Source organism: Oncorhynchus mykiss, chromosome 23 (assembly GCF_057628025.1).
Source record: "Oncorhynchus mykiss isolate SJ-2025 chromosome 23, ASM5762802v1, whole genome shotgun sequence".
NCBI classification, from domain to species: Eukaryota; Metazoa; Chordata; class Actinopteri; order Salmoniformes; family Salmonidae; genus Oncorhynchus; species Oncorhynchus mykiss.
In genome coordinates this window covers 7,974,080-8,002,063 of record NC_143044.1, presented here as the reverse complement: position 1 = coordinate 8,002,063, position 27,984 = coordinate 7,974,080, and the positions used below count along the sequence as shown (strand labels likewise).

Genomic DNA, 27,984 nt, shown 5'->3' with positions numbered 1-27,984 from the left:
CTAATGAATGGGACACTGAAAAAAAAATGAGCTGCATGACCACACGTTTACATGAAAGGTTTGTATAAGCATGTCAGGCAAATGCACACATTAGGTATGTGTGAGGGAACCACAGACACAAACCTTCACCAAGACACATGCACAGCTCTCATTCCAAATATGTCGTAATCTCTCCGACTCCATAATTCTTATTATATCGATCAGATTCCATCTGAGTGTTCTCACTGGTCAAGATCAGAGCAATAGATAGAGAGACATGACTCTGGTCCAGACAAGACAAACCAGAACTGAAAACAACAGTCACTTCTTCATTCGATTCAGGTCCACTGGACACATTGGACGAGTGCAATCATAGGCATTTAAAACCTCAGCGAGCAAGATATTCTGAACATGGCCTTAGATTGACATTTGACTCTAAGGGGTGATCAGCAAGGCTTTAACAGAGACGGAGAGAATATAAGCAAGAGTGAACGACCCTTGCAAATGTATAAAAATATTCCTAAACTGAAATATCACATTTACATAAGTATTCAGATCCTTTACTCAGCACTTTGTTGAAGCACCTTTGGCAGCGATTACAGCCTTGAGTCTTCTTGGATATGACGCTACAAGCTTGGCACACTTGTATTTGGGGGGTTTCTCCCATTCTTCTCTGCAGATGCTCTCAAGCTCTGTCAGGATGGATCAGGAACGTTGCTGCACAGCTATTTTCGGGTTCAAGTCTGGGTTCTGGCTGGGCCTCGAAAAGACATTCAGAGACTTGTCCCGAAGCCACTCCTGCGGTGTCTTGGCTGTTTGCTTAGGGTTGTTGTCCTGTTGGAAGGTGAACCTTCACCCCGTCTGAGGTCCTGAGCGCTCTGGAGCAGGTTTTCATCAAGGACCTCTCTGCACTTTGCTCCGTGCATCTTTCCCTCAAGCCTGACTATTCTCCCAGTCCCTGCCACAGAAAAACATCCCCAAAGCGTGATGCTGCCACCACCATGCTTCACCGTAGGGATGGTGCCAGGTTTCCTCCAGACATGACGCTTGGCATTCAGGCCAAAGAGATCAATGGTCTGAGAGTCCTGTAGGTGCCTTTTGCCAAACTCAAAGGGGGCTGTCAGGTGCCTTAAACTGAGGAGTGTTCTTCTGTCTGGCCACTCTACCATAAAGGTCTGATTGAGGGAGTGCTGCAGAGATGGTTGTCCTTCTGGAAGGTTCTCCCATCTCCCCAGAGGAACTCTAGAGCTATGTCAGAGTGACCATCGGGTTCTTGGTGACCTCCCTGACCAAGGCCCTTCTCCCTTGATTGCTCAGTTTGGCCCGGGCGGCCAGCTCTAGGAAGAGTCTTGGTGGTCCCAAATGTCTTCCATTTAAGAATGATGGAGGCCATTGTGTTCTTGGGTACTTCAATGCTGCAGAAATGTTTTGGTAGCCTTCTCCAGATCTGTGCCTCGACACAATCCTGTCTTGGAGCTCTACGGCCAATTCCTTCGACCTCATGGCTTGGTTTTTGGTCTGATATGCACTGTCAACTGTGGGACCTTATATAGACAGGTGTGTGCCTTTCCAAACCATGTCCAATCAATTGAATTTACCACAGGTGGACTTCAATCAAGTTGAAGAAAGGAGCTCAAGGATGATCATTGGAAACAGGATGAACCTGAGCTCAATTTCGAGTCTCATAGCAAAAGGTCTGTTTTTTATTTTTAATGAATTTGCAAACATTTCTTAACCGGTTTTCGCATTGTCATTATGGGGTATTGTGGGTAAATTGATGAGGAAAATATTTGATTTAATACATTTTAGAATAAGGCTGTAACGTAAAAATTTTTGGAAAAAGGGAAGGACTCTGAATACTTTCCGAATGCACTGTATGATCGGCCACCTTGCCACCCTCTTTATAGCTGAATCCCGTTGTGGATCCGATGTCTGTGTATTTAGTTGAGTGTCCTTAACCCCCTTGGCTGATATCGTACCCATCTCCCCCTCCAAGTGATATAGGAGTGTAGGCCAGTGCCAGATTTTTAAGAACTTCCCCTTATTGAATCCGGAGCAGTGCATGCTCAGAAAATGTATGTTGGCAGCAGAGGTGCCCTGTGTAAATACTGTCCATTTAACAACAGCTGGTAATTAAGGCCTAGTGTCCCTCCAGACAAACTGAACCAGTCTAACCAGAAAGTGGTGTCTGCAACGACCTCTCTCAATCACATGAGCGGTGGAATTTTAGGTGGAATCTAATCAAGAAAAATGGGAAGCTGGTAAAAAAACGACATAAAGCATCAGGCTGTCTGGTCGACCACACCAGAAAGTCCTAGATGGGTATTTTCCTTTAGCTTCCTCTAAATAGAGCATGCTAGGGGAAAAATATAGAAGTGTTTATGTTTAATTACAAGTGCCAGAGATCACTTTTACTGCAGCTGACAATGTATTTCCATACTCAAAACACTAACACGGTTGTCTGACTATTATGTTCAATACCAGCACGTAAATGTTTTTTGTTTGTTTTACGAAGCCCTGACCTCTGCACATTTCCAATGTGAGTCACTAGTTCTACTGTATGAGAACAGGAATTTTTTTCTTCACAATTGACCTGAAATGTAAAAAGGAAGTGAAATGAGTGCCAGGGCTATGGATTTCCACTAGATAACACAGCCACAAATTCAGATTCCAAAGCCACAAAGTCAAACATTTGCTCTTTGGTCTATTTAAGGTTAGGGTTATGCATACGTTTAGCAGTGTGGTTAAGGTTAGGTTTAAAATTCAATTTTAATTAGATACATTTTAGAAATGGGTGGGGTTTAGCCATAATTATGATTTTGTTGCCATGCTAACCCTTTTACACGTGTAAAAATGGGCCTATTTGGATAGGGCCAAATTGAAATGTTCTTAACAGAATAACTATAAAAAGCATATGCATGACCATAGTAGCACATTTAATAAGAACACTTTGGAGATTATGGGGGAAATTATCACACCAAAAGATGAGGACACAACAGTTTACCTGACACAAGACTGAATCCAAACGTTACACTGTTGATTTTTGTTCATTTTACATTTCTGTACTTTTCACAGCATTTGCCAATAACTGAAAATACTCTGGATACATTCAGTAACAACATATGCATAGTCATTGACATTTTAGAGTAGGTGCAGTATAAGGAAAAAACTATTACAAGGGTTTGAGTGCGGTCTAACTGGTGTCTCCAAGTGGCCACACAGTTCTCCAAACTGTGCACAGTTCCTAAGCAATTTCAATGCACTTTTATGACTCAAGGAAAGAACCTTCAACTTGCTCAATCCAAAAAGGTTCCATTATAATCGCAATCTGCGTCAGGTGGGCATCATTTGAAAGCTTATTCTATTGCCAACATGGCTAGCTGAGTTATAAAATATGATCTTACATTGTTACGCCTCGATCACACCGACAGCGCCAATGCATTTTGGTACACCAGAAGTACATCCATTTCCAATGGAACGCTGCGTTTGCCTTGCAGCTTTGCTTCGCAGAGGCAGTTGCAGTGTGTTCTGTGTCTTACATACGAAAGATTTATTGTACGAATGCGTCAAACTGTACGCGTAGACGGCTTGACATAAATAGTAGCAGAAGGTGAATGTTGAACTTTTGTTGCACACATATCCAGATGATGCTGCATACTATTTTGCGCAAGGATGCTGTCGGTGTGATCAAGGCCTTAGGCTTTCAAAAAGTAATTTAGGCTTTCAAATTGTAATTTAGAATGGAATCATGAGTGCATGTTTCGGCAGCAAATTTTTCTTCATAATACGACAAACATAGCCTCGTTCTTTTAAGGACATCCCAGGGTATAGTACATGTCATCCTGGTAACTGTGGATCAAACATAGCAATCATAAACATTGATACTGCTAGAAACATAAGAATTTCACTTGGGACTCATCCGATGGCATTGAGGAGTTTACCACATCAGTCACCGGCTTCATTAATAAGTGCATTGATGAAGTCGTCCCCACAGTGACCGTACGTACATATCCCAACCAGAAGCCATGGATTACAGGCAACATCCACACTGAGTTAAAGGCAAGAGCTGCCGCATTCAGGAAGCGGGACACTAACCCAGCTGCTTCTAAGAAATCCCCCTATGCCACATTGAAGGTCCCCAAGAACACAGTGGCCTCCATCATTCTTAAATGGAAGTAGTTTGGAACCACCAAGACTAGAGCTGGCCGCCCAGACAAACTTAGCAATTGGGGGAAAAGCGCTTTGGTCAGGGAGGTGACCAAAAACCCGATGGTCACTCTGACAGAGCTCTAGAGTTCCTCTGTGGAGATGGGAGAATCTTCCGGAAGGACAACCATCTCTGCAGCACTCCACCAATCAGGCCTTTATGGTAGAGTGGCCAGACGGAAGCCACTCCTCAGTAAAAGGCACATGACAGCCCGCTTGGAGTTTGCCAAAAGGCACCTAAAGGACTCTCACACCATGAGAAACAAGATTCTCTGGTCTGATGAAACCAAGATTGAACTCTTTGGCCTGAATGCCAAGCGTCACGTCTGGAGGAAACCTGGCACCATCCCTACGGTGAAGCATGGTGGCGGCATCATCTCACTGTGGGGGATGTTTTTCAGCTGCAGGGACTGGGAGACTAGTCAGGATCGAGGGAAATATGAACGGAGGAAAGTACAGAGAGATCCTTGATGAAAACCTGCTCCAAAGCACTCAGGGCCTCAGACTGGGCGAAGGTTCACCTTTCAACAGGACAATGACCCTAAGCACACAGCCAAGACAACGCAGGAGTTTCTGAATGTCCTTGTGTGGCCCAGTCAGAGCCCGGACTTGAAATTGATCGAACAACTCTGGAGAGACCTGAAAATAGCTGTGCAGCAACGCTCCCCATCCAACCTGACAGAGCTTGAGAGGATCTGCAGAGAAGAATGGGAGAAACTCCCCAAATACAGGTGTGCCAAGCTTGTAGCGTCATACCCAAGAACACTCGAGGTTGTAATTGCTGCCAAAGGTGCTTCAACAAAGTACTGAGTAAAGGGTCTGAATACTTATGTAAATGTGATTTTTTTTAATTAGACATTCGTAAATATTTATAAAACCCTGTTTTGCTTTTTCATCATGGGGTATTGTGTGTAGATTGATGAGGGAAAAAACAATAAAATCAATTTTAGATTAAGGCTGTAATGTAACAAAATGTGGAAAAAGTCAAGGGGTCTGAATACTTTCCGGATGCACCGTATGTGAGAATGCTGTTCATTGACTATAACTTAGCATTCAACACCATAGTGCCCTCCAAGCTTATCACTAAGCTAAGGAACCTGGGACTGAACACTTCCATCTGCAACTCGATCCTGGACTTCCTGATGGGATGCCCCAGATGTTGAGGGTAGGCAACAACACATCCACCACACTGACCCTCAACACGGGGGCCCCTCAGGGGTGCGTGCCTAGTCCCCTCCTGTACTCTCTGTTCACCCATGACTGTGTGGCCACGCATGACTCCAACGTGGTGTCACATTTTAAATACATAGGAATTTTAAATACTTAGTGATAATTATTTACTCTAACCTTTCCTTAAAAAATATATAAAAAGTATATGGAACAGCAAAACGCAACCTGGTAAATGTTTTATTTATCAGAAACCAAATGTCAACAGATGTAACAAACTGTATATGCATTCAATGATTTTGTCCCATCTCTCGTACTGTGTCACAACCTGGTCACAAGCTAGTATCACAGCAAACCACTTCAAAAGCTCTAGAAACAAACTCTGAATGTGCTGTTCAAAAAACCAAACACCTTTCACCACTGCAATATCAATAAGAAATACAACCTACTGAGCTTTGACAGGTTCTTATGCCTTGCCGACACTTCTCTGCTGATTAAGATCACTCATGACCTTTCCCAACCACCTCAATTTGTTACATATTGTATGGACAATACCAGGACAACAAGAGTTTCAATTAGAGGAGCCTTCTCATTTCAGTTTTAGGGTCCACCAAATTTGGCCAGACAGCTTTTTCAGTCGGTGCGTCAAGACTATGGAAAAACCCAACCAGTGTCAGAGAGTGCAGTACCTTTGCTAGCTTCAAGGCGAACTGGGAAAAAGTAGCTTAAGGCAAACCAGTCATGTGAACATTAAGACATTCTGACTCTTAAGAAGTCAGATAATGTAAGACCAAGGGACATTTAAACTCTGATGCCTTACATTGTCCATTTTTCATATTTTGATAGATAGATACTGTAGATAGATAGATTTTAATAGTGTGTTATATTGTAGTATTGCATTGATGTATTAATGTTGATTGTTTTCTGCCCAAGGGCTGCAGATGGAAATTTGCTATGTAGAGAAATCTGGTGCAATGGCATGTTATACATGGTCCCTGACAAATAAACAAATAATAACACAAATAGTAAGTTTACCGACGACACGGCGGTGGTAGGCTTGATCATTGACGATGATGAGACAGCCTATAGGGAGGAGGACAGAGACCTGGCAGAGTGGTGCCAGGACAACAACCTCTCCCTCAATGTCAACAAGACAAAGGAGCTGATCGTGGACTACAGGAAATGGAGGGCCGAGCACACCCCCATTCACATCGACAGGGCTGAAGTGGAGCAGGTCGAGAGCTTCAAGTTTCTATACCACTAAGGAGCTATCACGGTGAAAAGACACCAACACAGACACGAAGAGGGCACAACAATGCTACTTCCCCCTCAGGAGGCTGAAAAGATTTGGCATGGGCCCTCAGATCCTCAAAAAGTTCTACAGCTGCACCATTGAGAGCATCTTGACTGGCTGCATCACCGCTTGGTATGGCAATTGCTTGGCATTTGATTGCAAGGCGCTACAGTGGGTAATCCAGAACATCACTGGGGCCGAGCTCCCTGCCATCCAGGACTTCTATACCAGGCGGTGTCAGAGGAAGGTCCTAAAATTTTTCAGAGACTCCAGCCACCAAAGTCGTAGACTGTTCTCTCTGCTACCGCTCGGCAAGCAGTACCGATGCGTCGAGTATGGAACCAACAGAACCCTAAACAGCTTCTACCTCATACCCCTGCATATCAACAAGGAACTGTTACACTACATTACCAAAAGTATGTGGACAACTGCTTGTCAAACATCTCATTCCAAAATCATGGGCATTAATATGGAGTTTGCTGCTATAACAACCTCCACTGTTCTGGGAAGGCTTGCCACTAGATGTTGTAACATTGCTGCAAGACTTGCTTCCATTCAGCCATATGAGCATTAGTGAGGTCGGGCACTGATGTTGGCCTAATCGGCCTGACTCGCAGTCTGCGTTCCAATTCATCCCAAAGGTGTTTGATGGGTTTGAGGTCAGGGCTCTATGCAAGCCATTCAAGTTCTTCCACAGCGATCTCGACAAACCATTTCTGTATTGACCTCGCTTTGTGCACGGGGGCATTGTCATGCTGAAACAGGAAAGGGAGTGAGTAGTGAGTGTTGCAACGGATGACAGAACATTTTTACACGCTACATGGTCCTAGACGTTTCTGCTTCACAATAACAGCACTTACAGTTGACCAGGGTAGCTCTAGCAGGGCAGAAATTTTATGAACTTACTTGTTGGAAAGGTGGCATCCTATGACGGTGCCATGTTCAATGTCACTGAGCTCTTCAGTAAGACCAGTCTACTGCCAATGTTTGTCTTTGGAGATTGCATGGCTGTGTGCACGATTTTATACACCTGTCAGCAACTAATTTGAAGGGGTGTCCATATTATTTTGTATATATAGTATATATAGCCAAGTTATTGTTACTCCTTGTGTACCTGTTATTACTTTTATTATTGAGGGTTTTACTTTTCTTTTCTTTCTCCATTTTCTTTCCCTGCATTGTTGGGAAGGGCCTGTAAGTAAGCATTTCACTGTTAGTCCACACCTGTTATTTACGAAGCATGCGATGAATAAAATGTGATTGAACATTTGATTTGACATGAGTTTTCACATACGGAAATGTGAAGTGCACATTTGGACTCACGGGTGTGTGGTTTGACTGTATGACATCAAAGCAGTATTCATTATAATCCTCAATGTCTCATCTTTCACAACACAACGACTCCTCTCGATGTACAGGATTTCCCTCACTCAGAGGACAACAAATGTGCAAAAGTAGCCCCATTAGCGGGAGGGATGAAGGCATCTTTTTGTCGCGCGTGGTGCTCAAGTTTATAACGGACATCAGTCAAAACCCATACAGCCTTAAGTGGGAAACCTGAACTCTGACGTCATGTATAGAATGTTAATGTACAGCCACTGCGTTCCAATTTAGGTGCTAATCAATGACTAAATCTGCAATTTTCAACCTGTATACGGGATGACTGGGTGAGTGGAAAAGGCTACCTAGGCTCCATCTCTGTTTCCTTGTGTAGGTGAGGAGACATGAGGTGAGGAAAAGTTATCCTGTTTTGCTTTCAACATCATATGATCTCAGATCCTCTACTGACCTGTGGACTTGTACAGCATGCCTGTCATGGTCCCGGCAACAGCCGTGTTGATGTCATCCTCTGCTCCTCAGGTCTTCGCGATGGCCACCCCAAACACACTCTACAACAGAGCTGAGGACAAGCATACAGGTGAATTAAAGTCACATTGTTTTTTGTTTCTATTGAGACAATAACAGTATACCAATGTGTGGCACTGCTGAAAGGACATCTGTGTCAATCCACTGGTGGGGAATGACAGGCACTCACCCACTGACCCAAGTGTGTTCGCCCATGTCACTCCTTGGCGGGTCACCAGATTCAGGATCCTAAAACAGAGGGCAAGTGAGGAAGGATATTATATCCATTAAAACACAGACACAAAGACTCAGCCAACTTCAATGGGACACAAGGGTTGATTTACAGTTAGGGGTTCTAGTAAAAGTGCTGCATATTTGGAAAAACTGATACACGCCTGCTGCATCGCCAAACAAGACTTGCTTCAGTTTATATGGAAATCCAAAACTACTATCCTTGAGTGGATGAGATCATCAGGCCAAGTGTAAACAGCCTGCCAGATCATAATGTATCATGATTTATCTGATTCAGCTTTAGACATTCACTAACAGTAAGATAGACGGACAGTGGCACGTTGTGCAGTGCTATCTTATAACAGTGATCAGCTGAAAAATAATTATCCTGGTCAAACTAATATTCCAACTGTAGCCAGCATTACACAGTGAACACAATGTACCCATGGCCAAGGCAGACTTTGCCCTTCTCCCTTGGCAGGGACAGCTAGGTTTTTGGGCCTTGACATCCTCAGCTGTGTCACAGCACTGAGAAGTCAGGTGTGTCAATACAGGTGTGTTTGAGCACAGGGTCATTCAATGGCAATGGGTGAGCATGACAAAACAAACTCTCAGTGAAAGCAACAGCATAGTAGGGGTTTACAACATAGAGACAATATGATGGGGTTATCTTTGTTTCCTTGTGTGGGTGAGGAAAAGTGTTCCTGCTTTCAAATCAAATCAAAGTTTATTTGTCATGTGCGCTGAATACAACAACCTTACAGTGAAATGCTTACTATGCTTACTATGCTTACTATCCAATAGTACAAAAAAAGGTATTAGGTGAACAATAGGTAAGTAAAGAAATAAAAACAACAGTAAAAAGACAGTGAAAAACAGTAGTGAGGCTATAAAAGTAGCGAGACTATAAAAGTAGCGAGGCTACATACAGACACCGGTTAGTCAGGCTGATTGAGGTAGTATGTACAGTGTGGCAAAAAAGTATTTAGTCAGCCACCAATTGTGCAAGTTCTCCCACTTAAAAATATGAGAGAGGCCTGTAATTTTCATCATAGGTACACTTCAACTATGACAGACAAAATGAGAAAAAAAATCCTGAAAATCACATTGTAGGATTTTTAATGAATTTATTTGCAAATTATGGTGGAAAATAAGTATTTGGTCACCTACAAACAAGAAAGATTTCTGGCTCTCACAGACCTGTAACTTCTTCTTTAAGAGGCTCCTCTGTCCTCCACTCGTTACCTGTACTAATGGCACCTGTTTGAACTTGTTGTCAGTATAAAAGACACCTGTCCACAACCTCAAACAGTCACACTCCAAACTCCACCATGGCCAAGACAAAAGAGCTGTCAAAGGACACCAGAAACAAAATTGTAGACCTGCACCAGGCTGGGAAGACTGAATCTGCAATAGGTAAGCAGCTTGGTTTGGAGAAATCAACTGTGGGAGCAATTATTAGGAAATGGAAGACATACAAGACCACTGATAATCTCCCTCGATCTGGGGCTCCACGCAAGATCTCACCCCGTGGGGTCAAAAATGATCACAAGAACGGTGAGCAAAAATCCCAGAACCACACGGGGGGACCTAGTGAATGACCTGCAGAGAGCTGGGACCAATGTAACAAAGCCTACCATCAGTAACACACTACGCCGCCAGGGACTCAAATCCTGTAGTGCCAGACGTGTCCCCCTGCTTAAGTCAGTACATGTCCAGGCCCATCTGAAGTTTGCTAGAGAGCATTTGGAGGATCCAGAAGAAGATTGGGAGAATGTCATATGGTCAGATGAAACCAAAATATAACTTTTTGGTAAAAACTAAACTCGTCGTGTTTGGAGGACAAAGAATGCTGAGTTGCATCCAAGGAACACCATACCTACTGTGAAGCATGGGGGTGGAAACATCATGCTTTGGGGCTGTTTTTCTGCAAAGGGACCAGGACGACTGATCCGTGTAAAGGAAAGAATGAATGGGGCCATGTATCGTGAGATTTTGAGTGAAAACCTCCTTCCATCAGCAAGGGCATTGAAGATGAAACGTGGCCTTGGTCTTTCAGCATGACAATGATCCCAAACACACCGCCCGGGCAACATAGGAGTGGCTTCGTAAGAAGCATTTCAAGGTCCTGGAGTGGCCTAGCCAGTCTCCAGATCTCAACCCCATAGAAAATCTTTGGAGGGAGTTGAAAGTCCGTGTTGCCCAGCAACAGCCCCAAAACATCACTGCTCTAGAGGAGATCTGCGTGGAGGAATGGGCCAAAATACCAGCACAGTGTGTGAAAACCTTGTGAAGACTTACAGAAAACGTTTGACCTCTGTCATTGCCAACAAAGGGTATATAACAAAGTATTGAGATAAACTTTTGTTATTGACCAAATACTTATTTTCCACCATTATTTGCAAATAAATTCATAAAAAATCCTACAATGTGATTTTCTAGATTTTTTTTCTCATTTTGTCTGTCATAGTTGAAGTGTACCTATGATGAAAATTACAGGCCTCTCTCATCTTTTTAAGTGGGAGAACTTGCACAATTGGTGGCTGACTAAATACTTTTTTGCCCCACTGTACATGTAGATATGGTTAAAGTGACTATGCATATATGATGAACAGAGAGTAGCAGTAGTGTAAAGAGGTGTTGGCAGGTGGTGGGTGGCAGGACACAATGCAGATAGTCCGGTTAGCCAATGTGCGGGAACACTGGTTGGTCAGGCCAATTGAGGTAGAATGTACATATGTACATGAATGTATAGTTAAAGTGACTGTGCATATATGATAAACAGAGAGTGGCAGCAGTGTAAAAGAGGGGTTGGGGGGGTACACAATGCAGATAGTCCGGGTAGCCATTTCATAACCTTTTCAGGAGTCTTTTGGCTTGGGGGTAAAAACTGTTGAGAAGCCTTTTTGTCCTAGACTTGGCACTCCGGTACCGCTTGCCGTGCAGTAGTAGAGGGGTGGCTGGGGTCTTTGACAATTTTCTGACACCGCCTGGTGTAGAAGTCCTGGATGGCAGGCAGCTTAGCCCCAGTGATGTACTGGGCAGTACGCGCTACCCTCTGTAGTGCCTTGCGGTCGGAGGCCGAGCAATTGCCGTAGCAGGCAGTGATGTAACCACCATGCTCTCGATGTTGCAGCTGTAGAACCTTTTGAGGATCTCAGGACACATGCCAAATCTTTTTAGTTTCCTGACTGAGCACACACCCCTGGGGAGCTCCAGTGTTGAGGATCAGCGTGGCAGATGTGTTGCTACCAACCCTCACCACCTGGGGGCGGCTCGTCAGGAAGTCCAGGATCCAGTTGCAGAGGGAGGTGTTTAGTCCCAGGATCCTTAGCTTAGTGATGAGCTTTGAGGGTACTATGGTATTGAACGCTGAGCTGTAGTCAGTGAATAGCATTCTCACATAAGTGTTCCTTTTGTCCAGGTGGGAAAGGGCGGTGTAGAGTGCAATAGAGACTGCATCATCTGTGGATCTGTTTGGGGCGGTATGCAAATTGGAGTGGGTCTAGGGTTTCTGGGATAATGGTGTTGATGTGAGTCATTACCAGCCTTTCAAAGCACTTCATGGCTACGGACGTGAGTGCTACGGGTCTGTAGTCATTTATGCAGCTTGCCTTTGTGTTCTTGGGCACAGGGACTATGGTGGTCTGCTTGAAACCAATATTACAACTGTAGCCAGCATTACACAGGGAACACAATGTACCCGTGGCCAAGGCAGACTTTGCCCTTCTCCCTTGGCAGGGACAGCTAGGTTTTTGGGCCTTGACATCCTCAGCTGTGTCACAGCACTGAGAAGTCAGGTGTGTCAACACAGGTGTGTTTGAGCACAGGGTCATTCAATGGCAATGTGTGAGCATGACAAAACAAAATCTCAGTGAAAGCAACAGCGTAGTAGGGGTTTACAACATAACCCCATCATATTGGCCTACTATTTCCAGTTTTCCATGGAACAATGTTGTGTTGTTACTGATACCGGTTGGGGAAAACGATGGTGCTGCATATCAGCATTATAAATTCAGCCAACAGGTTTTGTGAGAATCAATTTCAGCGAATTCAAAGTGTTTAATTCAGTGCTTCTCCCACCCCTCTAACACTGGTCTAATATTATCAGTAGTTTACCTTTGGATCAGTGAGTTCCTCACTATGACTTAATCATTGATTCATGTCATACCATGTCAAGTCCGATTCACAGGAGGTTGGTGGAACCTTAATTGGGGAGGAGAGGCTCGTGGTAATGGCCGGAGCGGAATTAGTGGTTTCCACCTTTTTGATGCCATTCCATTTGCGCCGTTCCAGACATTATTATGAGCCGTCCTCCTGTGGTCAGATTATGTACGCAGATGACTTTGCGCCACACAAAAAATAAAAGCTAAGTATACTTTTATGCCCCAAATCATGGCCTCATATCTGTAAGGGCAAGAGAAGACTAACCTTTCAGGTGGTTGTCCTTTTGGAGTTATTACTAAATCAATAAAGATTGCAGATGGCTCAAGCAACCCATAAGAAGATTGAGTTGGGCCAAAATCCTACTACTTAAACATCATTACCCATATAGATACATTTAAATATATTTAGAAAGTTCAAATAGAACCCTTGAAATCATTGCACCACCCCAAACACAATGGCGGGCATGACAAATTGGAGACTTAACCAGCCATCTGAAATCCTTTGAAGCATACTGAACTAATTGGTAGAGACTGCCCTCTGCTGGTTGATACCTGAATGAGTAATTCAATTATACTGAAAAAGGGATTGAGATGAATATAACTATTAAACTATTAATCTGCTTTGTGTCTCAAAACCAGAAATAATATATGAAGGAGATCCAATTTAATCACAGCCTGATTCAATAAATCGGTGTACATTGAGCCATGTTTTTGGTCTCTGATAGTCCCATGCGGAGCCCGTTGAGCTCCAAACGCTGCACTTGAGAAGCAAAACAAACAAGAACTTGTTTTACACAATTTTATTTGACATTTCATACAGGCTCAAGAGCGAGAGTAAGAGACAAAACAAGATTTCCACTGTAATACAACAGCCTCCAAGGGTGAAAAAAACGAGATGAATTCATCCTAACTGGAACTCACATGTGTAAAATATATTGGATCCACGTACCAGTTACTGCCTGAGGAAAAAAGACAGTCAGCTGGTATTCATGGCCACAACAAACAGCTCAGACTGAGTTGTATAATTTGTCCATATCAGATTGACAAACACTTTACATTGGACACCGGCGAGTTCAGTGTTTGAATTTTCTGGCGAGGCTCCACTAAATATGCTAAAACCACCTATACTGGATACCCTTGACCAGGAACATCAACAAGTGGATCCAGTAAGGGTGGTTTTAGCTAAAACATCCTATAGTCTTCCTTGATCCACCTGATTCCCTAAAATTTCCAAACACTGAACTCGCAGGACCCCGGCGTCCCATGTAAATCGTTTGTTAACCTGCTATGTACAAATTATGCAATTCAAACTGAGCTACGTCTTGTGGCCATGAGCATCAGCTGACTTTAGTCCATGTTTTCTAAACGTCTAACTGTACTTTTAAGGAATTATTAGCGCAACTACTGTAGCTAGGACAATGTAGCTAGGTGGCTTTCAATGGATGACTAGCCTATAAACCAGCGATTCTGGTGAGCATTTAAAACCCAGGATTTGTTAACTAGCTATATTGACTAGCTAGCACTACCTCGTCTTGTTTCTGGCTATCGGAACGTTAGTTAGCTAGCTTCTATCTGAGTAGCACTGAATAGTTAGCTGCTTTGACATTATTGGGTGTACTACTGGTTTCTCAACTCCGACCCTGTCAGATAAGTTACATGTCGTTACAGTGACAGCTAGCTAGTAGTACTTGTTGACAACCACATGACACATCATCACTCAAAAAGTCGTAAAGACAAGAACGACGTCCTGTGTTTGGATCGACAATACATCTGAAATTAGATGGTTAGAATGGAAAGGGTGATTAAAGGCCATTACTCTTATTTAACAATCGAACTTTAAAATTGTATCTTTGCACGTAATGGACAGTAGACGAATAATTCGACAGTTTAAATAAACTGTTCACTACAGTTTTCACGACACCCTGTGCTTGGTAGCTATGTCCTGTCCAATGATTGTTCTTCTCTGGTGCATTGCCCAATGAAATTTGAGATGTGAATGCTGCGCAGGAGCGGTAGAGCGCATGGTTTTAAAATGCATGTGGCTAGCTAGCCACACACTGTCCTTCAAACGCTTTAAGACAATCCACAGTATTTAAAATCAGTGATGATACGCAGCCATTGCCAAGGCTTGACATTCATGAGGACGATGGTTGTGAATTGACAGAGGTGCGGCAGAATCGACTCATTTCGTCGAGGGTCAAGACAACGAATCTAAAAGGATAAAAGCCCGGTAAATACTAATCTCGAGACCATTAAACTTGCGCCATCGCTTAATTCGGTATAGCTAATTGTTCATACGTCAAATTTGGCTACATAGCCTGCCTTATAATCACAACAACGACAATACAATAACGTCTTGGTTATTTATGCCAAATATAGCCAGCTTGCCATTATCTATTGAGCATATTATGCCGGGTGATGTGCTCAGCCACCGTTTGGTGGTAATTCCTGTTAAAAAAAATGTCCATCTCGTAACGAGGGGACTTGTGATAAAATAATTTGCTGTGGACAATGGTACGAAGCCAGCCCTGGAGCGTTGGCTCTCGTTTTATGCCCTCCTCAAGCTGCATGTGTCATCGATGCTCGATCTGACCCTGTCAACCCGCCAAGATGTACATGATCAGTGACTAGACATGTACATTGTTTAATGTATTATGCTTTCTATGAACAGTACTATGCAGCTTGGTCGATAGAGAAATATTTGTCTGAGAAAATCTATTGAATAATGCACGATTACGGAAGAAAAAAAACATGGTTTATGCTCAGCGCTATTTTTATGGCGGGCAGAATGAATTCGTTTTAGCCAGAGAGCCTTCTGAGATAATCCTAGAGAATGAATAAAACATACATTGTACTAGTAAATATCTTTGGTCGATGTAGTTTTGAGATGTCATTTCGGGATTTGTGAGTGTTTTCGACATAATACATACATACATCCGTCTCCTGTCTGTTGTAGGCGGCCTTATAGCTACAGCCCATTTAATCCCCTCCCATGATGCATTGTGCTCATCCCAGTCCCTACTGTATTTCCTGTTTATTGTTGCTGCTTTGTCTGGTCATTTTCTTTCGTCCTCAAATGTAGTATATTTACTAACATTTTCTAATTGCTAATCATTTCTGGTGTTTTGCTCAAGCTCGTGCAACCGTTTAACGTAGCACCACTCCTACTGAAGCAAACGTCGTTTTTTGTTTAGTTTTCTCCAGTCAACGTAATGCAAAGCACTTCCTCGGTTCATTTCCACATAATTCAACTCCACGTTTCGATAGTGAAAGTACAAGTATGTCCATGTTTTTATCTGTGATTTTCAAAGGTATTTTGTTTATGTGTAATATTATTGGATGTGGTGTTCATTTGTTATGTCAAAAAAACAGTTTACTTTTTTTCTCTCTCTCTTTTAGGAGTGTTGGAGTCTTATTGTACCATTGACCCTGTAATTCCAAGGAGACCAAAAGTTACACACTTTGACATTTGGGGTTTGCTCTAATGGAGGACTCTGAGACTGACTTGACTTCGTCTGAACCGGATGCACTTGGGGCAGACTTCATCACAGTGGAACTGGATACCCAACCCATAGAATATGTTGTCAAGTGGGCAGAGGTCGGGTCCAAGTTCACAATATCCTGTGTGAAAAAGGAGGCGGACGAGGGGTCTGGCCTAAATCTGGAGCATGTGAAGGCAGAGCCAGACGAGCCCTTCTTTGCCCAGTATGAAGAGGAGTTCCCTGGCTGTGAGATAGCAGAACAGAGTGTTGTAGTAAAGACGGACGACTCGGATGAGGATGACCACACTGAGCCAGGGAGTAGCCAGCTGGTTCCTGTTGGAGATGGCTCTGATTCGGGCTCAGAGAAATGGGAATATATTTCACCAGGGGGATACTACAGCTGCAACTACTGTGGGAAATGCTACAGTCATTCCTCAAGCCTATCAAGACACCAACAATTGCACACAGGAAAGGCACCCCCACCCCCAAACAAGCAAACAGATACAGGGTCCGGTGAGGGGAACAAATACAAATGCACGCAGTGTGCAATGCGATTCAAAAGCAGAAGAGCTCTCGGAACTCACCTGAGAACACACCGGGGTATGAGAGTTTACCCATGCAACATCTGTGGGAAGGATTTTAACCACAGCTCCAGCTTGTCGCGTCATAGGCTCATCCACAAAAAAGGGAAGGGTATTCCCTCTGGTGTCATACCTGCTGAAATCAGTTATGTCCGCCGCCCACCTGGCAGCAGGAAAAAGAAGAAGCAGGCTGATGAGAAGAAGATCCCTGGCGAAAAAAAGTTTCCTATCAGGAAGAACCTCTCTGGAGAGAAATTCTACGCGTGTACACAATGTGATATGACCTTCAAGAACTCCATTGGCCTCTCAAAACACCAGGTCTCTCATGTCAAGGACCTGCTTAATAACTATGCCCACGGTAAAGACGGTCTTACCAAGTCCTCTGACTTGAAAATACGCCTCAAGTTGTGCTCGAGGGACAAACCCAACTTCTACACCCTCTGTAAGAAGAACAAGCGATCAAGAGCTGCCAAGCGCCAGCGCCAAGCATCGGTCTCTGAGGAAGAGGAAGGACCATATGCATGCGAGCAGTGTGACAAGCGCTTCAGCCAAGTGCAGAGCCTCGCCAGGCACCAGCAAATGCACAAGGGAGACAACAAGTTCAGCTGCTCTTACTGTAAAAAGACCTTCACCAGATTGTCCAACCTCCACCACCATGAGAGATCTCACTCCACAGGGGGGAAGTATGAATGCACAACCTGCAACAAGACATTTGTGCACTCGTCCAGCTACTCCAGGCACAAGCGGCAGCACGCAGAGGAGGAGGCCCGCCAGCGGAAGGGCATAGATGAGATGGAGCCACTTGATTCAGACTCTGAGTGAGCGCAGTCGCGGTCTGCTCTTGACTGCCCACACTCAGCTGTCAAAACTCTGGGTTTCAGGGGTTGGGAGGTTTGGGGGGGATTTTGTTTGGGACTGGAATTGGCTTTACTCTTGAGTATATAAAGTGTGTAATGACTTATGTTTGTATGGTATCAGCAAATTGGATCTTGGGATGGGGTTAGGAATTTGGGTTCCCCACCCCCTTCCCCCTCATACACATTTTACCTAAATTGCACTGACAATGTTGTCCTCTGCTGCTCATGCAAAACATATTTTGATTTATTTTGTTGAAATTCCCTTTTGGCCATGTTTCGTTACAGGTTTAGGGTAAAAGTGTTCCTAGAGTCTCGCCAGCTGTGTAGTATATCGGCCATGTCAAGATATCACCCTTACCACACACACACACACACACACACATCAGAAAACTGCTATAAAATGCTTCTGATATCGAGTATACACCCTTTTCTGTATGTAATCTTTTTTTCCTTTTTTTATTTTTTTTATCTCTGATGTGACAAAGGGTCAAAATGAAAACCTTGCCATCAAACTAAATCCGGATTTGACCTCAGTGGATTAATCTGATGCCTGCACTACGCCACATACAGTCTCTGGTTCAATCAAGCTTCTATGGTTTAGCCTCTGATTTGTATCTGTTCATGCAAGTAATCTCTGATGCTGAAAAAACAACAATCCAAAGCAATGAAGAACTTTGAGGAAAAAACAAAGGGAGGTTGATTGAATTCCAGGCATCGCCAGTAAATGTGCTAATTATTAATCCTTCAATCAGAAAACTGCGTTCTTTTCCTGTCCCCTACTCCACATCACTTGATTAATGATCTTAATGACACACAGTGGTGAAATGAAAAGACAATATTTATTTCTACATGTTTGGGATAATTGATTTGTATCTTTTTTTGAAAACTGCTAGTGTTGAGTGATCAACCAAGTTCTCAATTAGTTTTATTCTACTACACAGTGTTCAGATGAATGTTCAGATTGTTGATTTAAAGGATTTGTCCAAATATTAAGTCCAGTCAGATCCTTAGAACTTGAATATGCTATATTTGATATTTGTCAACATATACTGCAATTACCACAATGTATACAACTGTGACTCCATATATATGTATGCATGATGAATATAACATGAGAATAGTTTACAATATATGTCGTTTTTACATCTGCTGTTCCTGTGTGTGTAAAGCATTGCTTTTGTGAAAGTGAGAATTATTGAGATATTTAATAATATGTGCAGTGCATTTTGACAAAAACACTCAAATATTCCTGGGATTAGGGATTTAATATTTTGTTCAAGTATTTGTTTATTGAGGTTATAGGGGAAACTGCACAACTTATTTATGAATTAGGAACAAAGGTGCAATTGAAATGGTAGTGAATGTGATTCACATCCATGGCCATTGTTGAAAACACCTTTTTAGGTGGCAACACCTTCCCCATTTGCCACCAACGTTCCACATTTTCAGGTGTACCTTTCAAAATCTATTACCATTCACAGAAATATTATCAAGTGCTGTCAACTACTTACTGTGTATCTCCATAATGCTTGTATACATGCATAGCCAGATGGATTTCCTTTTCCAGCTAAACTGTTCATTTATCTGTTCAAAGTGCTTAACTAGTCTCCTGTTCAATGTTTTGTATTTGCTTTAAGCACAACCAGGGTACTCAGAACAATGATCAACACTTGACTTTGTGAATACCATTTACTGTTTGAATTGGTATTTTATTTGTGACTTCTAACCTCTATTTCTTTGAGTGTTTGAAAATGACACCTAGGGAAAGTGTAGTGGCATGTATCAAGCACAGACCCAGTCTATTGCACCCACAATGATAATTGAAGATGGAACAATTATGGCTTGGTACTTTCCCTGTATTTATGTTACTAAATGTTTTTTTTTGTTTGTTTTTTGAAGAGCTAGATTCCCCTGCTTCCCTTAAACCTTAGTTGAGTCGGGTAAATATAGTTTTGCATTTTTTTGTTTGTGGTTCTGGCCTTTTTCTCCAATGGCAAACGTTCTTCTCTCTTATTTTTCAGCAATCTCAGCTTTTTGAATTCTGAAACTCATTGTTTTCTTTTTCGCTGTCATTATTTAATTTTTTGATGCAGCGGACCTACATCCTATAGAGAGGTGTATGTTTTTTGTATTGTGTTTGCCATTAGAATACAGTTGACATGTTTTGTCTTGCGTTTTGGTAATAAACCTTTCATGAAAAAAAATGGTCCATGATGTCCTGGATCTGTTTGAGAACGTGATGTCCTGGATCTGTTTGAGAACGTGTAGGCCTATGGTGGATTTCAGAATATTGGAACTGCTAAATCAGTAAAGGGATCACAACTCAATTGTGCTTTACCACTATTCAGTTGTAGTTTGACTTCAGCGAGACTATTAATAAAGTACAACTGTCCAGTTGCTGTTGGTAATTCACCATGTGGTTTTAAAGTCCCTCACTAGATGGCAGCAAAACACTTCAAATCACCACTCACAGCATGACCTGTTACAGAAACAGAAGACTTGTCAATGTTTTGAAGTTATTTTCCTTTTTTTTAAGAAATTTAATTCAATCGTTATAGTTTTTTGCACAGATTTTATTTATCGGGTCATCTATTCACATTTAAGACAATCCATAAAAATTGTTATTGGTCTACTGACTAAGAGCACTATTCAATCCGCATTGTGTAAATTCAGTTTTACAGCGGAATTTAAAGGGAATGTTTCCACTTTAGGAGAGACTGCATTCATGGCAAACACTGCATATGTCGGCTCAATTGGGAATTCCCTTTACATTTCTATCTTGGAATCTGTAACGCTTCAGCTTTACAGATTGGATCAAGCCCTAACTCCACTTTTCTTTATCTGCTGCCCAGAATATCTCACAGGGCCATAAAAAAAGATGCATGCAAGGTATGTCACACTGCCTGAAATCTAGAACCTGTTTTGTGTATATTCCACTCCTTGTACTCTGTGTCATTACCAAACATGTTCAGCATGGCAAGGAGTGGAATGATACAGTGCCTTGCGAAAGTATTCGGCCCCCTTGAACTTTGCGACCTTTTGCCACATTTCAGGCTTCAAACATAAAGATATAAAACTGTATTTTTTTGTGAAGAATCACCAACAAGTGGGACACAATCATGAAGTGGAACGACATTTATTGGATATTTCAAACTTTTTTAACAAATCAAAAACTGAAAAATTGGGCGTGCAAAATTATTCAGCCCCCTTAAGTTAATACTTTGTAGTGCCACCTTTTGCTGCAATTACAGTTGTAAGTGGCTTGGGGTATGTCTCTATCAGTTTTGCACATCGAGAGACTGACATTTTTTCCCATTCCTCCTTGCAAAACAGCTCGAGCTCAGTGAGGTTGGATGGAGAGCATTTGTGAACAGCAGTTTTCAGTTCTTTCCACAGATTCTCGATTGGATTCAGGTCTGTACTTTGACTTGGCCATTCTAACACCTGGATATGTTTATTTTTGAACCATTCCATTGTAGATTTTGCTTTATGTTTTGGATCATTGTCTTGTCTGAAGACAAATCTCCGTCCCAGTCTCAGGTCTTTTGCAGACTCCATCAGGTTTTCTTCCAGAATGGTCCTGTATTTGGCTCCATCCATCTTCCCATCAATTTTAACCATCTTCCCTGTCCCTGCTGAAGAAAAGCAGGCACAAACCATGATGCTGCCACCACCATGTTTGACAGTGGGGATGGTGTGTTCAGCTGTGTTGCTTTTACGCCAAACATAACGTTTTGCATTGTTGCCAAAAAGTTCAATTTTGGTTTCATCTGACCAGAGCACCTTCTTCCACATGTTTGGTGAGTCTCCCAGGTGGCTTGTGGCAAACTTTAACCAACACTTTTTATGGATATCTTTAAGAAATGGCTTTCTTCTTGCCACTCTTCCATAAAGGCCAGATTTGTGCAATATACGACTGATTGTTGTACTATGGACAGAGTCTCCCACCTCAGCTGTAGATCTCTGCAGTTCATCCAGAGTGATCATGGGCCTCTTGGCTGCATCTCTGATCAGTCTTCTCCTTGTATGAGCTGAAAGTTTAGAGGGACGGCCAGGTCTTGGTAGATTTGCAGTGGTCTGATACTCCTTCCATTTCAATATTATCGCTTGCACAGTGCTCCTTGGGATGTTTAAAGCTTGGGAAATATTTTTGTATCCAAATCCGGCTTTAAACTTCTTCACAACAGTATCTCGGACCTGCCTGGTGTGTTCCTTGTTCTTCATGATGCTCTCTGCGCTTTTAACGGACCTCTGAGACTATCACAGTGCAGGTGCATTTATACAGAGACTTGATTACACACAGGTGGATTGTATTTATCATCATTAGTCATTTAGGTCAACATTGGATCATTCAGAGATCCTCACTGAACTTCTGGAGAGAGTTTGCTGCACTGAAAGTAAAGGGGCTGAATAATTTTGCACGCCCAATTTTTCAGTTTTTGATTTGTTAAAAAAAATTGAAATATCCAATAAATGTCGTTCCACTTCATGATTGTGTCCCACTTGTTGTTGATTCTTCACAAAAAAATACAGTTTTATATCTTTATGTTTGAAGCCTGAAATGTGGTAAAAGGTCGCAAAGTTCAAGGGGGCCGAATACTTTCGCAAGGCACTGTAGCTAAACAGACAAGCTCAACACAGCAAAAAAAGAAACGTCCCTTTTTCAGGACCCTGTCTTTCAAAGATAATTCGTAAAAATCCAAATAATTTCACAGATCTTCATTGTAAAGGGTTTAAACACTGTTTCCCATCTTTGTTCAATGAACCATAAACAATTAATGAACATGCACCTGTGGAACGGTTGTTAAGACACTAACAGCTTACAGACGGTAGGCAATTAAGGTCACAGTTATAACAATTTAGGATACTAAAGAGGCCTTTCTACCGACTCTGAAAAACAACAAAAGAAAGATGCCCAGGGTCCCTGCTCATCTGCGTGAACGTACCTTAGGTATGCTGCAAGGAGGCACGAGGACTGCAGATGTGGCCAGGGCAATGAATTGCTATGTCCGTACTGTGAGACGCCTAAGACAGCAGTGGCAGACCACGTGTAACAACACCTGCACAGGATCGGTACATCCGAACATCACACCTGCGGGACAGGTACAGGATGGAAACAACTGCCCGAGTTACACCAGGAACGCACAATCCCTCCATCAGTGCTCAGACTGTCCGCAATAGGCTGAGAGAGGCTGGACTGAGGGCTTGTAGGCCTGTTGTAAGGCAGGTCCTCACCAGACATCACCGGCAACAACGTCGCCTACGGGCACAAACCCACCGTCGCTGGACCAGACAGGACTGGAAAAAAGTGCTATTTGACGAGTCGCGGTTTTGTCTCACCAGGGGTGATGGTCAGATTCGCGTTTATCGTCGAAGGAATGAGCGTTACATAGAGGTGTGTACTCTGGAGCGGGATCGATTTGGAGGTGGAGGGTCCGTCATGGTCTGGGGTGGTGTGTCACAGCATCCTGACATGACCCTCCAGCATGACAATGCCACCAGCCACACTGCTCGTTCTGTGCGTGATGTCCTGAAAGACAGGAATGTCAGTGTTCTGCCATGGCCAGTGAAGAGCCCGGATCTCAATCTCATTGAGCACGTCTGGGACCTGTTGGATCGGAGGGTGAGGGCTAGGGGTTTTCCCCCCAGAAATGTTGGGGAACTTTCAGGTGCCTTGTGTGGAAGAGTGGGATAATATCTCACAGCAAGAATTGGAAAATCTGGTACAGTCCATGAGGAGGAGATGCACTGCAGAACTTAATGCAGCTGGTGGCCACACCAGATACTGACTGTTACTTTTGATTTTGAACCCCCCTTTGTTCAGGGACACATTATTCCATTTCTATTAGTCACATGTCTGTGGAACTTGTTCAGTTTATGCCTCAGTTGTTGAATCTTGTTATGTTCATACAACTATTTAGTGGCCTTCTATGCAGAGTTGCAAAGAAAAATATATATCTCAGACTGGCCAATAAAAATAAAAGATTAAGATGGGCAAAAGAACAGACACTGGACAGAGGAGCTCTGCCTAGAAGACCAGCATCCCTATTGAGCTTGTAATCGAACGCACAAATGCTGATGCTCCAGATACTCATCTAGTCTGAAGAAGGACAGTTTTATTGCTTATTTAATCAGAACAACAGTTTTCAGCTGTGCTAACATAATTTTAAAATGTTTTTCTAATGATCAATTTGCCTTTTAAAATGATAAACTTGGATTAGCTAACACAACGTGCCATTGGAACACAGGAGTGATGGTTGCTGATATTGGGCCTCTGTACGCCTATGTAGATAGTCCATAAAAAATCTGCCTTTTCCAGCTACATTAGTCATTTACAACATTAACAATGTCTACACAGTATTTCTGATCAATTTGATGTTATTTTAATGGACCAAAAATGTGCTTTTTAAAAAACAAGGACATTTCTAATTGACCCCAAACTTTTGAACGTAAGTGTACATAACAGCATAGTTGAAAGATATACTGGTGTGTAGAAATCCAAAGAGGGTGGCCAGCAGAGATGGGTGGGTACGGGGGGGTGGGGGGGGTCTTGGATGGTTGAGGGGCAGCTCTCGAGGGGAACTGTGGGGGGGGGGGATCTTGGATGGTTGGTGGCCTGACGGTTGGGAGCTTGACCCTGGTTGCTCCTGTGGGTCGCACTGGAAGGGAGAGTCTGCTAGATGACTGAATGTAATGGGCGCTGAAGACGTGGATGTCGATTAAGGCAGCCCCCCACACCTTTGATTCAGAGGGGTTGGGTTAAATGCGGAAGACATTTCAGTTGAAGGCATTCAGCAGGCCTTTCTAATCGACCTGGCCGGGGTATCCTGGAAGGATATTGATCTCATCCCGTCAGTAGTGGATGCCTGGGTATTGTTTTTAAATGCCTTCCTAACCATCTTAAATAAGCATGCCCCGTTCAAGAAATTTAGAACCAGGAACAGATATAACCCTTGGTTCTCCCCAGACCTGACTGCCCTTAACCAACACAAAAACATCCTATGGCGTTCTGCATTAGCATCGAACAGCCCCCGTGATATGCAGCTGTTCAGGGAAGCTAGAAAACATTATACACAGGCAGTTACAGTGCCTTGTATTCAGCCCCCTTGAACTTTGCAACCTTTTGCCACATTTCAGGCTTCAAACATAAAGATATAAAACTGTATTTTTTTGTGAAGAATCAACAACAAGTGGGACACAATCATGAAGTGGAACGACATTTATTGGATATTTCAAACTTTTTTAACAAATCAAAAACTGAAAAATTGGGCGTGCAAAATTATTCAGCCCCTTTACTTTCAGTGCAGCAAACTCTCTCCAGAAGTTCAGTGAGGATCTCTGAATGATCCAATGTTGACCTAAATGACTAATGATGATAAATACAATCCACCTGTGTGTAATCAAGTCTCCGTATAAATGCACCTGCACTGTGATAGTCTCAGAGGTCCGTTAAAAGCGCAGAGAGCATCATGAAGAACAAGGAACAAACCAGGCAGGTCCGAGATACTGTTGTGAAGAAGTTTAAAGCCGGATTTGGATACAAAAATATTTCCCAAGCTTTAAACATCCCAAGGAGCACTGTGCAAGCGATAATATTGAAATGGAAGGAGTATCAGACCACTGCAAATCTACCAAGACCTGGCCGTCCCTCTAAACTTTCAGCTCATACAAGGAGAAGACTGATCAGAGATGCAGCCAAGAGGCCCATGATCACTCTGGATGAACTGCAGAGATCTACAGCTGAGGTGGGAGACTCTGTCCATAGGACAACAATCAGTCGTATATTGCACAAATCTGGCCTTTATGGAAGAGTGGCAAGAAGAAAGCCATTTCTTAAAGATATCCATAAAAAGTGTCGGTTAAAGTTTGCCACAAGCCACCTGGGAGACACACCAAACATGTGGAAGAAGGTGCTCTGGTCAGATGAAACCAAAATTGAACTTTTTGGCAACAATGCAAAACGTTATGTTTGGCGTAAAAGCAACACAGCTGAACACACCATCCCCACTGTCAAACATGGTGGTGGCAGCATCATGGTTTGGGCCTGCTTTTCTTCAGCAGGGACAGGGAAGATGGTTAAAATTGATGGGAAGATGGATGGAGCCAAATACAGGACCATTCTGGAAGAAAACCTGATGGAGTCTGCAAAAGACCTGAGACTGGGATGGAGATTTGTCTTCCAACAAGACAATGATCCAAAACATAAAGCAAAATCTACAATGGAATGGTTCAAAAATAAACATATCCAGGTGTTAGAATGGCCAAGTCAAAGTCCAGACCTGAATCCAATCGAGAATCTGTGGAAAGAACTGAAAACTGCTGTTCACAAATGCTCTCCATCCAACCTCACTGAGCTCGAGCTGCTTTGCAAGGAGGAATGGGAAAAAATTTCAGTCTCTCGATGTGCAAAACTGATAGAGACTTACCCCAAGCGACTTACAGCTGTAATCGCAGCAAAAGGTGGTATTAACTTAAGGGGGCTGAATAATTTTGCACTCCCAATTTTTCAGTTTTTGATTTGTTAAAAAAGTTTGAAATATCCAATAAATGTCGTTCCACTTCATGATTGTGTCCCACTTGTTGTTGATTCTTCACAAAAAAATACAGTTTTATATCTTTATGTTTGAAGCCTGAAATGTGGCAAAAAGTCGCAAAGTTCAAGGGGGCCGAATACTTTCGCAAGGCACTGTAGAAAAGCCAAGGCTAGCTTTTTCAAGCAGAAATTTGCTTCCTGCAACACTAACTCAAAAAGGTTCTGGGACACTGTAAAGTCCATGGGGAATAAGAACACCTCCTCCCAGCTGCCCACTGCACTGAAGATAGGAAACACTGTCACCACTGATAAATCCACCATAATTGAGAATTTCAATAAGCATTTTTCTACGGCTGGCCATGCTTTCCACCTGGCTACTCCTACCCTGGTCAACAGCACTGCACCCCCCACAGCAACTCGCCCAAGCTTTCCCCATTTCTCCTTCTTCCAAATCCAGTCAGCTGATGTTCTGAAAGAGCTGCAAAATCTGGACCCCTACAAATCACCTGGACTAGACAATCTGGACCCTTTCTTTCTAAAAATCATCTGCCGAAATTGTTGCCACCCCTATTACTAGCCTGTTCAACCTCTCTTTTGTGTCGTCTGAGATTCCCAAAGAATGGAAAGCAGCTGCGGTCATCCCCCTCTTCAAAGGGGGGGACACTCTTGACCCAAACTGCTACAGACCTATATCTATCCTACCCTGCCTTTCTAAGGTCTTCAAAAGCCAAGTCAACAAACAGATTACCGACCATTTTGAATCTCACCATACCCTCTCTGCTATGCAATCTGGTTTCAGAGCTGGTCATGGGTGCACCTCAGCCACGCTCAAGGTCCTAAACGATATCTTAACCGCCATCGACAAGAAATAAGCCACCATGGCCTTTTTTTGCCTTTACCTCCCTTATCTCACCTCATTTGCTCACATCGTATATAGACGTGTTTATACTGTATTATTGACTGTTTGTTTTACTCCATGTGCAACTCTGTGTCGTTGTATGTGTCGAACTGCTTTGCTTTATCTTGGCCAGGTCGCAATTGTAAATGAGAACTTGTTCTCAACTTGCCTACCTGGTTAAATAAAGGTGAAATAAAAAAATAAAACAATTCAGTTGTACAACTGACTAGGTATCCCCCTTTCCCAATGTAAATGTTGAGTGGCTTCACTGCAGGAAGATTGTATGTTTTGAAATGTAATAAAATAAATACAAATAAAAGTTAAACTGTAATGTGTTGTATTGGATTTGCCCCAAACATAACAGTTTCTATTCAGGACAAAAAGTTCATTGCTTTGCCATGTTTCTTTTCAGTATTACTTTAGTGCCTTGTTGCTAACAGGATGCATGTTTTGGAATATTTTTACACGGTCAATTATTAGTGTTGCGGAGTAACTAAATGTTGATCCATTTTTATTATTCTCCCATCACAGCCATTAAACTCTGTAACTGTTTTAAAGTCTGCATTGGAAATTCCTAAACGGTTTCCTTCCTCTCCAGCAACTGAGTTAGGAAGGACGCCTGTATCTTTGTAGTGACTGGGTATATTTATACACCATCCAAAGTGTAATTAATAACATCACCACGCTCAACAGGATATTCAATGTCTGCTTTTTTAACCTTTATTTAACTAGGCAAGTCAGTTAA

The 27,984-nt window shown here is 42.7% G+C and overlaps 1 protein-coding gene across 3 annotated transcripts; it reads left to right on the top strand.

Annotated features, from left to right (window-relative positions):
- The first annotated feature begins 14,880 nt into the window (after positions 1–14,880).
- Positions 14,881–20,219, top strand: LOC110502353 (zinc finger Y-chromosomal protein). 3 transcript variants are annotated; one of them, XM_021580308.3, is made up of 2 exons: positions 14,881–15,118; positions 16,288–20,219. In XM_021580308.3, exon 2 carries the CDS (start codon positions 16,373–16,375, stop codon positions 17,771–17,773), a length of 1,401 nt encoding a protein of 466 aa, XP_021435983.3. In that variant the 5' UTR covers positions 14,881–15,118; positions 16,288–16,372; the 3' UTR covers positions 17,774–20,219. The 3 variants fall into 3 exon arrangements, with proteins under 3 accessions (XP_021435983.3, XP_036815936.2, XP_090072811.1); XM_036960041.2 differs by having other exon boundaries at positions 14,946–16,166; XM_090216685.1 differs by lacking the exon at positions 14,881–15,118 and adding an exon at positions 15,125–16,160.
- The last annotated feature ends 7,765 nt before the right edge of the window (positions 20,220–27,984 follow it).